Here is a 16684-nt window from a genome sequence, read left to right as displayed (position 1 = left end):
TTAATTGATAGTTAGTTTGTCTATTTTCTTTACCTTTTTTTAAATTACTATCATTAACCATTTTCTCTTTAGTCTAACTAATTTAATGATGATAACTCTTATTGAGAACTTTAAGGATCATAATATTGGACCTAACATATTCAACTAATTTATTTACTACCTAATCAACAAGACCAATGATCTTTCATCTTTGTTTCTTCATGAATTGGAGGAGTGTTTAATGCCATTCCATTCATCTGATTTTGAATCTAAGAATAACAATTGTCTTTTCTAAGAACAAGAATCTAGGAACATCCCCTCATTCCCACTTGGCTTTTCTTTTTTGATCATTGAGTTTTGATCCTTAGATTTTTGAACAAACTAATATAGATAGTGAGATATAAATGTGATATTGAACTTTAACGTCAATGTTTGGTGGTAAATGGTTTCGAAAAATTGTTGGACCTGCCTCATAAGCACGCCAATCCTCCCCACTCCCCACGAACCTCCTATTGAGCAATCTACATTTTGCATCATTGATTACACCACTTACTTTTTTTGTGCAACCATATTGATATTTGGATATGTAAACAATGGACGATATAACGTAACATCTTGACCAACCATCGATAGTACAAGTTGAGCTAGTGGGAGTGGTTGTTACGAAAGTAAATAGAGGTCGCGTTTAAGTAATTTTCTTGCAAAATCCTTTATAGGGTAGTGAATAGTGGAAAATACGGAACCCATTTATTAATGTAATATTGAAGCTTTTCTACTAGCGAACTTCTTGCAAAATCTTTTATGGGGTAGTGAATAGTGGAAAATACGTAACCCATTTATTAATGTAATATTGAAGTTTTTTTACTAGTGAATTACAAAATCCTTTATCAAACAGTGAATAGTGGAAGATCATTAACCCATGTATTAATGTAATGTAAAAGTTTTGTAAATAAAAAAATAATTTGATAACATCTATATAATGTTGAAATGAGAAAAACTTTCAAAGATATCAACTGTGATCCAAGGATGTAACAATCAAACAAATCCACACTGAGCAAGGATGTAGCAATCAAAACCAAAGAACCTCTAACATATATCCATGATAAATTTGAAAGTTCATTTGCGAACATGGATATATAATATTGCAAGAACACTCCATTAAACACAAATCCACTATGTACACATACCATTTTCCTTTGCACACAAATTCACTATGTACACAAACCTATAATTTCTAGTTCCGTTACAAAGATAATTGGTTCCGTTACAAAGATAATTGAAATATTAAGACATTAACATTTGACAAAAATGTTTTGTTATTCTAATTTATAGTCATTTATTAAAAATCTAATAGAGTATATATTGGTTGCCTGTATCTTCTACTGAAAGTCGGCAGATATAGAGACCTTGACTCGTAATCCTACCATAAAAATTACCGTTGTCATCCGTTCTGTAGATCCATATCTTAAAACCGTTAAACTTCAAGACGTTAATGTTTTCATAATTCAACATATCGCGTCCCCTTGCAACAGAACGGAGGGCCCAAAAAATGACCCCATAACAGTCCTTTTGATTTTACAGCAAACACTAATAATGAAGATTATTGTCATAAATACCAGTCTGGAATGCAACGATACACAAAATTAAATGCGGCTAGTATTTTTATTTATTTAATGAACTATATCATATAAACTCACAAAACAAGCTTTCGCATGAACGACTCCAATAGACACAAACAGTCCATCGTTACTACAAATGATCGTTAATAGCATACTACTGTTAACACCTATTCTTAAGAGTAAAGCACTAAAATAAACACCACCAGCCAGCATTTGATTGCCATCAGACTTCATTAATGAACCCTGCATGCCATATTAAAAAAAATTAAAATAAAACCTTTAGTCCAAATTCCAAACAATAATCCAGTGCAATATTTGTTAAAACAGAGTTCCACAGTGAGGTCGCATCAAAAAGAATAAGAAAAGAGAGAGGTCCATACTTGGAACAGTCAACATTAGGAGAGATAGGCACGTTGAGATCAGTGACCTTGCACAGACCCGGCAGATTGGCGGCCTTTCCCAACTTGACCCCATATGACTGTGCTTGTGTCTTGAGGCAGTTGCAAACAGCCTGCCTATCAGGGGTGGCTTTCACTTGTGAGTCCAACCCACGAATGGAAGGACAACAAGCCGCAGCAGGAGTGGCTGCATTTCCTAGAAGGTATGTAGCGCATGGAGTCATGGCACTCACCACCTGGTTGCATGATATGGCACCTTCCACACTCACAGCACCCCACACATTCATCACCACCACTACAAGCCCAACCACAAACACAGCCTCCACCATCTTCTTCGACACAGCCATTTTTCACACTTCCGTCACTCACAAAACACCCACAAAGATCACCAGAAATACCCAAACACAAACACTGTCAATCAAATGCAGAAGTGCACAACCAATGCAGTAGGAAACCCCAATAAATAGAAGAAGCTACCCATATGCTCCAATGTCCAATGCATGGCATTAAATGTCTCACCCAACTATGGTAAGCCTCTAAGGTATTCTCTCATTTTCTCTGCGACATAAAGTTCTCCACTCACTACTCAAATAATTTGTTGGCCCATAAGCCTGCCCACAAGGTCCAATGCCGAATGTATGCCATTAAACGTCTCCTCAAACCGTGCATAGGACTCGGTACACTGGGCGTGAGACTTTTATTATAAGGTCTTGTCTCATTAATAATCTCTCCTACATTTTTGCTATGATTGTCCAAGATTTGTCATGAATTTGACTTAGATCAACTAGGCAGTTGAGTAAGATTAGAGCGTAAATAATATCTCGTTATCAATTGAGTATTTAATTTAAGAGTTTGAGATATGGTAATGTAGAGTTTGTTGGAAGTGGCGAGCAGGCATGGAATTTGAAGCGTAGATAATACATCGTAAATGATCTGTTTTTCAAATATAGTTAATTATGATAGGTTTTTTTATTATTAAAAATATTAATATATAATTTGGTGGCAGGGGTAAGGATGGAATTTGGTAGATGAAATTTGAAGGAGAAATAGTCAGTGACAGAGTGATTGGCCCGTCAAATATAGTTAAATTTTTCATTCTCATCAATATTTTGTGTTAAAATGATTGATATGGTCACAATGAAATTTGATGGTTGCTTCAGATTTGAAATTCCTACTTTTATAGCCAGTGCAAAGAATTTTTTTTTGGAAAATTAAGACTAGAAAACTTTAGAGATTTTGTAACTTTTAAAGATTGTTTGTCACTGTTACGCTGAATGCAATTATTTCATAAATGTCAAAAATGAAGCAATGACAATATGTCTTTTAAAACTTGAAATCACTCAACTAATTATTCACCAAACTATTGAATCTAAAATCTTTTATGTACACTAAGAAACACATTTACTTTTTAAAACAAGTGTTAAAAAAAAAAAAAAAATCTTTTGAGTACACTAACAAACACATTTACTTTTAAAAACACGTGTTTAGAAATTTAAATTAAAAACTAATATCGTAAGAAAAATTACACTAACAAACACATTTACTTTTAAAAACACGTGTTTAGAAATTTAAATTAAAAACTAATATCGTAAGAAAAATTTATGTGGAGAAAGAGCCTATATTTCTGTTGAAAAAATTTTGTATTAGAAATTATTCGATTGGACTGATGTGGAGCGGGAGTTATTTATAATATTTATAGACTTAGTGTTTAGTTTTTGTACGTGTTAAGGTTTTGTAATATAGAAACACTCGCAATTTGATAAAAGATTGTAATTTTAATATTTTTATTAATTCGAAAACCTTAAAAACAATTAAAATATGTTTTTGGATGAAATCGTAATATGTATTGCAAACTTTAAATTCTGACAGAAGACGGTTGGAAAAAATGGCATGGGAAACATTAAAACCCCAACTGCAAAGAAACCAATAAAAACCCACCTGCAAAGAGGGCGTTTTAATTAAAAGTAACGTAACCTATTGGGTATGCGGTGGCCTGGTTCACGAGATTTTCTTCTAGAAAGTTCTAGATAAAGATAGGTTGTATCAAAATGTCAACAAAAGCATTTATAACAATATTTAACGTGTGCCTACCCAATCTAATGAAAAAACCATTTAATATTTCATCACAGATCTTTGTTTTAGGCGGTCTTCGTCAAGTCAGTACGATGATGAAGGGACAATAATGTTGTTGGTTTGCTCACATTTTCTCTAAACGAAAACATGTCCTTTTGATTATGTTCTATGTCAATCAATTTGAAAATTATTGGAGCTTGAATTATTCGGAGATATTTAATGTTCTAATATAATAATCAATTTTAAATTTATGGTTTGATTTTATTTTTAATGGTTAAACTATTCAAAATATAATTGTAGAATATATTAGTGTTGTTATATAAATCAAATGGCTGCCCAAAATGGATGAAGTTATTATTATTTAATAAAGAAATAAAATTATAATAAGTAAATCAAATTTCCAATTTTTACAGAATTATTACAAATTTTTATTTGCATTGAATCTTTAAAAGTGAAGTCACTTTATTTCCTCTAAATTTTAAACATATAAATTTTTATAAGAAAACATATAATCTTAATCATTAAACTCACTAAAACTATAGAGTATATTGAAATAGTCATACAAATTAAATAGTTAATAATACATCATTAATTTTTAATAAAACATAATAAAATTATAATAACTAAATCAAAATTCCAACAACCTACCAAAATTATATCTAAAGTTCCAAAATTATATTTGAAGTTCCACACTTACTAAAAATCTCTATTTTCATGGCTTTCTTTAATTATTGTACATTTTGGAGTTTTGAGAAAAAAAATTAGCCAAATTCTGATATTTTGTTATTTAAATTCTTTTTTGATTACTTATATAAATTTCAAAAAATTTATATACTTGTAAAATTGTGAAAAATCCACAACTCAAATATAATTCCTACAAAATAAAATTATGTTTATAAAAAATATAAACAAAATATATATATATGAAAAACCCTTCAAACTTACAACAAACAAACTAACTATTAGTTCAAATAAACTAACTATTCCTATTGCCACTTAGGACAAATAGGCTAACTATTCCTGTTGCCGCTTTCTTGTACAAGGAAAAAGGCCCAATCCAACAGAAAACGAAGGCAATCAACTTCTTGAAATCACCGAGTACAGACTAATGGCCACTGATTTTTTCTGGCGCTGTTAGCTACGTGAGGATGCGGCCTACGTGGGTGTGGGGTGGCAGAGTCCCACAGGTTGAGGGCCTGACATGGCAGAAATAAATAATAGAGAAACTCCAATAGAAAACAAAAATCTGACGGGAACTTAATGCTGGCGGTATTTTCGTTGCGTTCAGATTTGTGCACCTGTCCAAACGGTGTCAAGGTAGGGGTTTGGTAAGAAAAGGAAAGTGTCGTGTGGCACTGAAACTTGGGCAAGAGGGTGGGGATTTTTTTTTTTTGAATAATTTCAATTATTGAGAAAAAAATCAGTCTATATTTAATTATTATTATTTATTATATTTTAAAAAGTTTAGACACTAAATTTGTGTATGAGACTCTTGTTTTAAGTTTACAAAGGTATACATACTCTATTCCTTTTGGTTTTGACTCGAGAATTTTTAGGAGGAAACACATGCTCTTAACCATTAGGCCCACTCATACTCTTAAAAGATGGTGGGAGTTATTTGTTGAAGTTTTGTATTTCAATTTCAATTTTCACAATAAGTAAGATGAAAATTTATATATTAAAACAATTATATAAATTAAATGATTAGTAAATATTTATAAATATTAATACAAATATCAAAATATTTAATTTTTAATATAACTCAAATATTTAAGATTAAACAATATTATAAAAATTAATTAAATCATAGTTTTATTTTAAATTATTATTATTAATTATAAAAAGAATTAATATATGAGTTAAAAATATACATAAAAAAACATGTAACAAGATTTTTAATATGAAAAGGCACTCCACTAAACTATGGAAATTTACCCCTTTGTGATAGCATTATGAGCCAATACCATGGCTTATCAATACCACATGTTCAAAAACTCATAACTCATTTTATATGGCGCTTTCATATGACATTTTTTTAATTAATCAATTTAATTAAAATGACAAAAAGAGCATAACTACTTTTAAAACAAATCTCAACATTTGATCTGCACCTAATATTTATATTCTTGATACTTAAACTAAAATTAGAGAATCTCAATTTCAAAAAGCATTGTCTAACCAGTGGAAGATTTTTCATTGTGAATCCAACGTTTTTTCCAAGAAACTTGACCATGATAGTATTTGGATCGGTTTTTTTTCATGGTGGAAATGGATGGAGACCATAAAGAACCCTTGGGCACCCAAAATGTTGAAGTTTGACAATTGTAACACAGATTTCCAGAAATTTTGGATTTTGCATTTTTCCGGGGCAAAAATCTGGCCTCCTTAAATTACTCTATTTCAAAATAGACATGTATCAATGTAATTATTATATTTTATTTTGGTGGCAAAGTAGTCTTAGTCTATTTGGTGTGGTTTTAATCATCCCATGAGTTTAATATTGGATGGTGAGAATTAAAATAGAGAATAATAATTAGAAACATCTTATTATTCAATTTAAAAACTCTATTGCAGTTCCAAAATATACAGGCCTATTAACATCATAATAATAATAGAACTAATTATATACTTTTATATTTATAAAAATATGTATATCATAAAAATGTGACAACTTCTATAATTTTTGTCTATTATTTTCCAAATAACTAATATATTTTATCTTTTATTTCTTACTTTACCAAAATAAGCTTCTAAGTGTTTTGAACTTTTCCCTATAACTAATATATTTTATCTTTTATTTCTTATTTTCCAAAACAAGCTCCTAAGTGTTTTGAACTTTTCCCTTTTTTACTCTTCTATGTAGGTTTACATAGTATTACATCATGTTGAAAGGTTGACATGATTCTATTATCTAAAAAGAAGATTTATCTCAATCTAATGTTTATTATTAAAAAAAATAAAATTATTATTCTTGTTTATTTATTATTCCCTTTTAAACTTGTGAAGGATATGAAGAATGGATTTTTAAACTTGTGAAGAATATGAAGAATGGATATAATTAAGCAAAGTCTTTCCATAGAAATCATATAAGAGAAATTTAAGCTACAGAAATGGATATAATTTAACATTTTCAATTTATTATTCCCCTTTAAACTCTTGTGAGGGATTGACATCATATTTGTAACTTTTAAGAGTAACTTAAATTTGTTATATATATATATATATATATATATATATATATATATATATATATATATAATTATAGCTATCGGGTAGAAAACCAATTATATCTTAACTAGTATATATATGTTAACATTATGGTATTCATATTATGATGTTTAGATGATGGCATTCCTTCTAGTGGTGTTTAAATAATCTTTAGAGAACACTTCTAACGCACAGGAAAGGGAATAGTTGTCACATTGATTTCATCATAATAACAACAACTACATATTTTCATCATACATTCAATGAATTTAGACAATACAATGTTCATCTCACTTTCGGCCTAAAGCTCATCCCTTTTCTGATGATAGTATCATTGACTCTTCATCACACATGCAACTGCCGGCATTCCAATTTCATTGAAAAGAGGTTGCATGTCCAACAAACCAGACATCCCAAGTTCATTGGCTTATGGTCACACATCCAACAAACCAGACGTCATAAGTTTGCCATGTTGTGTTCACAGGTCCCATGCAATTTGTGTCTAAATTCTAACAAGCATGGAAACCACAAGATATGTCAGATGTTTGACAAATAAGGTGACCGCAAGATACGCTGCAATTCCCACAAATAGGCCATAAATCATAACCTTCCATTTTTAGGATAAAAGATTCCAAAAAAATGACCTCCTTAAAATTGTGAATCAACACTACCATGCATGCAAATATAGATGTCCTTATGAAACTAAAGCATTGAAGGATGAGAGAATATATTAACTATGAAATAACCCTTTATAGGATTACAGGTAAATCTCGACCAAATAAAAACCAATGAAAAAATAAATGATAACTAAGGTCGCACTTGAGAAGGATGTTAAAGCATTATACTTCAATGAAAAAAGAAAAGGTAGCAAAGACAACTATAGAGACAAACTAATAAAAAGAGCATGAAGAATAAGAGCAAATGAAAATAAAAAAGGATCAAGAAAAGAATGGAAGTGAGAAGAAGAAGAGAGGCAGAAAAAGAAAGAAGAATACAAGAAAGCTCAACGAAAATCACAACGTATCAATATTATGGGCATCAAATCCCTTGAATCCACTTTTGGCACCCACTTTGACCAAATGACATTCTCCTCAAAGGGAATGGTATTCCGTGAGTACACTTGTTCCAAATTTGAGAGGGTAATCACTCTAGACTCATTTATATTTGATAAGACTAAAGAAAGGGATGTAAAGAAATCTCACAAGATATGTATTATTCCATGTGTTCTAATGCTTGAAGTAAATACAAAATCATCAATGGTTATGGACACCAGTAAATATATCATAGTATTAGCCTCATCAATAGTGACTTTTACCTCAATATCCTAGAAAAGCATCATAAATAGGACTAGGGAAACGAAGGAATATAAGGTAAAGAATCGATACCTAGAGAAAGAGGTCAAGGATTACAACACATATAGAACGAGTAACCTCAAGTTTAGGGTCTATGTCAATGATGTAAGAGAGGAGATAGGGACCATATGAGATAGTCTTTCAACAATATGAGATAATTTCAAGACCTCTCACACTATCAAAACAGAAATGTAGAGCTATGGAAAATTTATGCAAATATGGTTACTTAAAAAGATGGTGAAAGAATAAATCAAATGCACCTCAAAACCTTCCAAAGATAACTATAAATACCAAAGAAAGCTCTATGAAGATGACTTGGAAAATCACTACTTAGCGTTAAATGAACACATAACAATGCCTACCAAAAATAATATATAAAAATGCCTTCCAAATTCTTTGGTATATAAAAATGCCTTCCAAAAATAATAATATTTCATTAAGTCTCTTTTTCGTCAAATTAACATAGGATATGAGCATATTGTCCCAAAATACAACAATGTATAAACCATACTAAACATTTGCTCCTTACACGTGTATACAATTTTCTTCTCACCATGGAGCATGGAGCACATGCTGTGAAGAAAATGGTGAGGGACATGTATATTACTTTTCATTAGGTTAGATATAATTGACAAAAATATGTATATTATGTAAAATTCCAAGAGTTCTAACCACCAATGAGAAGTCAATAAAACTCTACGAAAGAGTGGCAACGCCAATTATGGATTTCCATTTCGTAATTTTTTTTGGAACCATCTCAATGTTTTTTAATGAAAATAAGCCCCTAAAGTCATTTTCGGATAGACGTGATTTTGGTGCTCCGTGATATGCTCACTATGAGCTACTTTCAACGTTCCCATTGTCACTTACAGTGGTATAAGATTATATCACATTCATTGATGGATTGTTCTTCTGTGAGTTGTATAGTTTACAATGTAATTGTTTTTTTAATATTATTGTTCTACACTAATAATAATAAATGAATGGTTGGTAATATATTTGTTGTTTTAAATTAATCTGTTATTTATTATTTATTTTTTTAACGGTTTTTAGTAAGTAAAGAATTGTATATATATATATTTATTGGCTAGTTTATATGAGTTATGAGATGATTAGCATGTTTAATTTGTGGCATGAGTATCATTACCGTGAGGTATTTAAGCTGTGAAAATCATTTAGGGATTACACCATTCGGACCAGAACTTAAACATAATTAGATTTTTTCCCATAAAATTTTGAACTGGTGACTTTTACACTATGAAACGCCTTAATAAAACTTCCTATCACCATCTATTCAACACCTGACAAACTCACTACATCTTATTTATTTATTTATTTAATCATAATTAAAATATATTAAAATAATTTATTTTCATCACATATTTGTAAATTAAAATTTTACATATTCACATCACCTCACATTTTTAATCACTTCACATTTCTAATAAGAATCATTATGCCAAAATCTAAATAGATATGGTATAAAAAACAATGTGATATCTAATTAAATATTACGCAGAAAAAACACCATATTTGTTAAATAGCCTAATTAAATACTACGTAGAAAAAACACCTTATTTGTTAAATAACACTTTGCCCCATGTTATCAACACATAGATATGATATAAATTACAACCTTACATTAAAAAAGGGAAATGATAAAAAGTATAACATTAATATCTTATATTTTTGAACCCCACTACTATAAATATACGCCACTAATATTTTATTAAGTATCTTTGAATAACTACAACACTAATATTTTATCATATATCTATGAATATATTGATTATGTTGAGTTGTATTAGTCACAAAAATTTTCAATGTATTTTTCAAAATATTTTAATACCACTAATATTTTATTGTGTATCTTTGAACTCATTGATTACAATGGCTCTAACACTAATATTTTATCATATATCTTTGAACTTATTGATTATAATGACTTGTCTTAGTCACACTGTAACGTACCTCGGTAACCTCACATGTAAACGCAGGGAGTTAGAATTTCTTTTTATACAAATTACCCACAAGTAATTATCCAATTCAAAACTCCACAATTCTTCATTAACCATTAGATATAATGTACATTAGTACATCAAGTAAATTGTAATAAAAGACAGTAAGTTGCATAACCATTAACCACCACTGTGATAGAGTAATAACATAAACTGTCTCATGAATCCTTGCATCCATTTCATGATTTCCTTAACCATATTAATTAATCACATACTTGGACATTATGATTATCCCATCAAATAAAGAACCATCATCATCAAGGATTCCACATCATCAAACTGACACAAAAGGCAATCACACCATTGAACACCGATATACCCTGGAAACCCCATAGGGTGAAAACCAGTAAACGTTTAATCTTATTATTAAACGCTCGTGAGGGTTTTCACCCCTCACTCAATGGCTTATAATGGATTCCATCCCTTAACCATTGTTATAAAATTATTACAATGAATTACCATTAAGATGTCACATAACTAGCTAAAAGCTAATACAGTTTCCAAGAAACCCTTTACTTACATATCGCCACATGCAACATTCCTTGTGGCATGATTGTTCTAGCAACGTACGATCGCGCAACTTGTACTCATCTGTGTGGACCATTAATCCTTTTCCTGCCACATTGTTAAACATCACTTTTCTTTGGCACCATCCGCCATCGTTTCCTGTCAATGTTGTCATCAGCAGGCCTTGGCAACAAGATTATATACACTATCAATCAATCAATAATCAACCTCTAAAAGTGATCTTTTAACATCTACTCATGTGCATGAGCAAGCATGACATACTATTTAACTAGTACATATGTTCAAGTAAATACTTATTTTACTTCCACAACGTTATTCACACTAATGCATAATTCTCTTTAAGAGATCAAATCCATTAGTTCTACTAAAATGTATAACACAATTGTTATATCTTATACATGTAATAAACTGTTGTTTCCATGCTTATGCACATGTGTTCTTTTCACATAGTTATTTTTCGAGAACTCAACATAGTTTCTCTAACATACAGAGAACATAACTCTATATCACAATGACTATTCTTTGTGCATACAATAGCTTATCATAAATAGCCCTTCTTTAATGTATGCAACACATATTCCCTTCACTAGAATACTACCATCATTTCATGTAACAAATCACATACTTCTTTCTCAAAGGAAGTCATTATAACCTCATTTCTCTATCTTCCTATATGTAAGTTCCTCATGGTTCCCTTTCAAGAAATTGTTATTGATACCCATCTTTATGCTTAAAGAATCAACAGACAATAACAAGGTTAACTTACCCTTTTATGCACCAGAATCAAGAAATCAACCCAACTCATCTAGCAAGACAATCTTTTCAAACGATTAATACTTTCAAGAATGTTAACATCGATGTTATTTTCAAGAGAGTCAACATAATACTTTTCCATGTCTAAGTAATGATTTTCAAGAGAACTCTCTACCCATGCAAATAGTGCCAATTTTTTTCTCACCCATCGTGCCCAGCAATTTGGCTAATTATGATGCATCTCTGATGCGGTATTCTCACACTCGGCTGAAGAAAGAATGGCTAAATACGAGGCTAAGGATGAACACGCTTGGTTGGAGAAATACCAAATTAGAGCATATATTGCACAAAAGCCCATGCTGTTGTTGGGAAAAGTATCCAATACGGAATGACCCTATCCCACTCTAAGGGTGATAGTACCTCAGCAACAATCAAAGCAAAGCTATCTAAGATTTCTTCTTTATGAAAGTAAAATAGGGGAGAAAGAGGTCCACTAACCGATGTCTTTCGCTAATGGCTGATCCAATCTTCTCTCCTTGCTGCTTGCTCCCAGCTCCTTGCTCTTTCACTGGCCCAGCTACACCAAGATCCTGCAAAAAGGCAAGAGAGGGAAACTACAAGAAGCATACATTCATAATTGATTCAAGGATTAGAATAAATCAAATACACAAGTAACAAGTATAACAATACACCATTGAAACACATGCATATAGAAGAACCTCAAATGCTTTATTAATGGAAGAAGTAAAGTTCAGGAAGTGATACAACCATAAGAGGCCCAATCCAGCATCACCTTCCCAGCAGAAAGAAATCTCCTCTTCACCTCCTTCAAAGCAAATCACCCAATAGTTCTAAACTCAAACCAACAGCACTTCCTTACATTCACAAGATTCCAGCCTCCTCAGACCTCATGAGAGAGATCTATATATAGGAGTTTTGGAGAAAGGATGAGTCAGCTTGAGGCTGGCATGAAGCTGACTAGTGTCCTCTCTCACTTCAGTTATTCTTCAGTTCTTGAGTCCACTTGGAGGTTCTTGCTTCCACTTGGAGATCTAGACCCTCTTACTCATCACCAGTCGAATTCCTTGATCCAAGTGTCATTTTGGAAGCTTCCTGGGCATTGACACCTTGAGGAATGACTGTGCCACATGTCCAAACTCGCCCAGCGCAGGTAGCCTTCTTTGCAGTTGACATTTAGCGCAGGTAGACAGTGGAGCACTTGACATTCAGCGCAGATGCTCAGTGGAGCAGTTGACATGATTCAGAATTGCCTTGTTTTTTAGTGTTTTCAGGTGGAGAACTTTTATTCAGTGCTGTGGTCTGCTGACCTTGTTCCTCTAGGGGTAGGAACAACATGTTTAGGGACTTTGGATCCCTTAGATTATGGACATTTCATGCTTCATGTTGTAAGGCACAAAAATGTCTATAACAGTTGCCCCCTAAAGTATGAGGTCGTTTATCAGGTGAAATGCTTTATCAGGAGGATCCGAAGTTCATTCAATCGCTGAGAGGTGACCTGTAATAAAATTCAATACAATACATTATTTTTCATACTGCTTTCATGATCTAGCTGAGGCGGGCATTCCCATGCTCAGCTTTATAAATACATTTTTCTGTACATAGAACAGACGATCGTCTGATGGTAGACTGATAATTCTCTGCTGAAATTATCATCCTTTGAGTAGGATGATCATCTGCTGCACATGTCAATGTCTTTATTTCCTGAATATATATCGCAGCCCGGATGGATGAAACTAGATCCGGGGTCTTCAAACTCGTTCGATCTTCACTCTAAGTACAAGTCGATCCATGTGAGAATTGCGCTGAAGTCGAACATGGAAAGACATCGATGATTACCGGTCAATGATGTAAACCGTTAACAAGCGCGAGAGGAATCACCGATAATGATAATGACCCTCAAGGTACTGCAGTACAATTCACGTGGTGTGAATAAAGGACTTGGCGTCGAACACCACGCAAAATCTTTCGGTCGAAGGTCATTGATGTATACCTGTCGCCGGAAGTGAGAAACTTACCATTGAGGTATGCAAGCTTCAAAGTACTGAGGGGGTTGTTCCTAGATCAACTTCTTGGATAATGAGCTGAAGTCGACAAGAAGCGATCCGTCAAAGGAGGGCCTTAATGAATCCCACATCATTGACACGGAACGGAGCTAATGATTTTAATGGAGGTGAAAACAATCTGTGAAATATGATTCAGGGTGGCGGTCATGAAAGGATGAAAGATGATGTATGGTAGTGGATGGGACACGGTTGACTCTTTCTGAACAACATCTCTTGAACATATAACGACACTGATGCGATGGATCGGTAGCATTACCCCAAATGTGGATGGTTTGGCGAGACCATGGTGATGAGACCGGTGAATGAAACAACCCAACCCGATGTGATACAGAGGAAAAGTGTCATGTTCAAGAGCGACTTGCTACCATTAAAGCTTTGAGGTTCTCCCAATTTTTCCCCAGTCATTTCTGACCAGTACCTCTTTATTTTTGTCAAGCTTGAGGAGGATAACATATGCTTGTTCTATAACCTGCCCTTCGGGCAAGCCCATCGCTATGTTTTAACAAGCCTAGCGATAGGGAAACTCGTTCTCGTCTAAAGACAAGTTTGTCGCTATTTAATCATTTTAACAAGTCTAACGACAAGGAAAACTCGGTCCTTTTCATTTTTAGAGAGTCTGAAAAGGTACAGAAAGTTAACTCCAAAATTCCTTTTTCATCATCTAATCCCTTAAGTCCGAAAAAGTATAAAACAATACAGAAGGGATGAATTTTCGATAACTTTAACGAGCCGAGTAAAACAAGCGCTCGACCTTTTTGTGCAATAATCCCTCAGGTCCAAAAAGATTAAAATCTAGAGGAGGGATAGCTCTTCTGGTCTTTTAACGAGCTGGAAGGCCAAAACTCGGCAAACTTTTCATATTTTACGAGTCAGTTGAAAAGAGCTCAAAGAAGACTCGTCTTTTGAGGAACGATTGATAAACATGGATAGCAGCAGATTCCAGGTACAGGTTGGAATTTTCCAATCACGGCAGTGTCACGAGGATGGCTACGTGAAATCACTCTTCGCAGCTGTTCCTCAAAATGGGTAAACAATCATATGGAGGTGAACGATCGGCCAAATGACGGTGGAGGTGGCAAGTGCAAACACGACCAAGGCTTTTATGGCTGATAAATTTATGATCACAACGGTTATTTACCGGTACTGGGTTCATTTTTTAAAGAGCTTGAATGCGCCAAAACACTGCTCAATCTTATGTTTATTTTTTAACGAGCATGAACTATGTGCTAAAACTGCTCGGATCTTCGCTTTTCTATTTTTTAACGAGCATAAATTCCGCGGTAAAACTGCTCGAATTATAGTCAAATTTTGATTTTTACCATAAATAGCTTTTCTCTTTTCAAGGATAGTACTGCATTTCTCAATTGCTGCAACAAACTTTGTTAGAAATACATAAACATGAGATGAAAACCCTAATATTTCGCTTTGAACTACGTAAAAAGCCATTAAAAAGTGTTTTTACCTCTTATTTTACCATTTCATTTGCATTTGGTTTGTTGGAGCTCTGGAGGTGCCTCTTCCCCCTTGATTTTCATCAGCTGATTCCGGGAGATTCTGCGGACGATTTTCAGCGCCGTCTGGACCAGGTAGGAGCTAAACCCTAGCTCTTTCTTTTCATGGTTTCCTTTTTCAGTTTTGTGCCTGTTTCCCAGCTTTTCTGAGCCTCAGGGGTTTTGCCAGGGCGCCCTAACTTCAGCGCAGGTTTCCCATTCGAAACCTGCGTTGAATGTCAAGCTGTCTTGAGGTAGCCTGACCTTCAACGCAGGTGGGACACTCTCTGCCTGCGTTGGGCTCGGAAAAACTGAGTTTTCAACTCATTTTTTGATGAATTTTCGCCAGTTTTTCATCAAACTCAGGAACTTACTCCTTCTCTTGTTTGTTTTGCAGGGAACTTTGAACAAAATGTCCCTTACATGGCGAGAACGAGAACATGAATAGGAGCCCTCCATGACCCTGTCACGGTGAACGCGCTGCGGAACTGTGGCCTGCTGAAGTTTTTCTGTATCTCTAGCATGAGAGCACAGATCACTTTGCTGCAGTATATGCTTGATGCTTGGGATCCCATTATCCAAGTATTCCAGATTAGGGGAAATCTATCCCCTTGACCATAGAGGACATTTACTTCTTGACTAGATTGTCAAGGCGAGGTGCCCCCATTTCTTTGTCAGGTACGGCCCGGGGGACCGACTCAGTGAGAGATTATGTCCGCCAGTATTGCAGGGAAGGCTCCCAGCCGAGCAGAGACGGCAAGGTTGTTATCCGTGAGATTACTGACAGGTCTCTCAGGTCCATTCTGTATACCATTGGTAGGATGGCCGGTAGCGCGGCTCTACATGTTGCCAACAGATCTTATGTGCAGCACGCCATGGAGTGTCTCCAACCGAAAGTATTCAACTGGTGTGATGCAGTACTTGTTCAGATGAAAAGTCAATTGACCAAGGTAAAGGACGGGAAGCTGAAGAACTTTGGATTTGGTTCTATTCTAACTGCCTTCGCCTTGGAGAAAATCCCACTGATGCAACCTCAGTACATTATACTCGACTTGCCTTCTCCGACCGAGCCATGCATGCAGAGGTGGGTTGATCACATGTCTAGGCATGCTGGTCAACCTCAGATTACTTTTACTGATGTCTTCTTTAGGTGGTTCGAGCGCCAGGAGATGGTCTTTTCCGA

General features: G+C 33.9%; 1 protein-coding gene across 1 annotated transcript; it reads right to left on the bottom strand.

Moving 5' to 3' along the window:
* Positions 1–1613: 1613 nt before the first annotated feature.
* Positions 1614–2426, bottom strand: LOC149262354 (non-specific lipid-transfer protein-like). The gene is made up of 2 exons (XM_089424147.1): positions 1979–2426; positions 1614–1841 (listed from the first exon to the last, which is right to left on the bottom strand). Exons 1-2 carry the CDS (start codon positions 2341–2343, stop codon positions 1832–1834), a joined length of 375 nt encoding a protein of 124 aa, XP_089280273.1. The 5' UTR covers positions 2344–2426; the 3' UTR covers positions 1614–1831.
* Between the last annotated feature and the right edge of the window lie 14258 nt (positions 2427–16684).

Source organism: Pinus tabuliformis, chromosome 6 (genome assembly GCF_031772625.1).
Source record: "Pinus tabuliformis cultivar Carrire ecotype Pingquan chromosome 6, CPIR1, whole genome shotgun sequence".
Classification (NCBI taxonomy): Eukaryota; Viridiplantae; Streptophyta; class Pinopsida; order Pinales; family Pinaceae; genus Pinus; species Pinus tabuliformis.
The sequence above is the reverse complement of the archived record's forward strand: the minus strand, read 5'-3'. Positions and strand labels throughout refer to the sequence as shown.

Coding starts and splice junctions, on each gene's coding strand:
- LOC149262354 (XM_089424147.1), bottom strand. CDS start 2,343: ATGGCTGTGTCGAAGAAGATGGTGGAGGCTGTGTTTGTGGTTGGGCTT.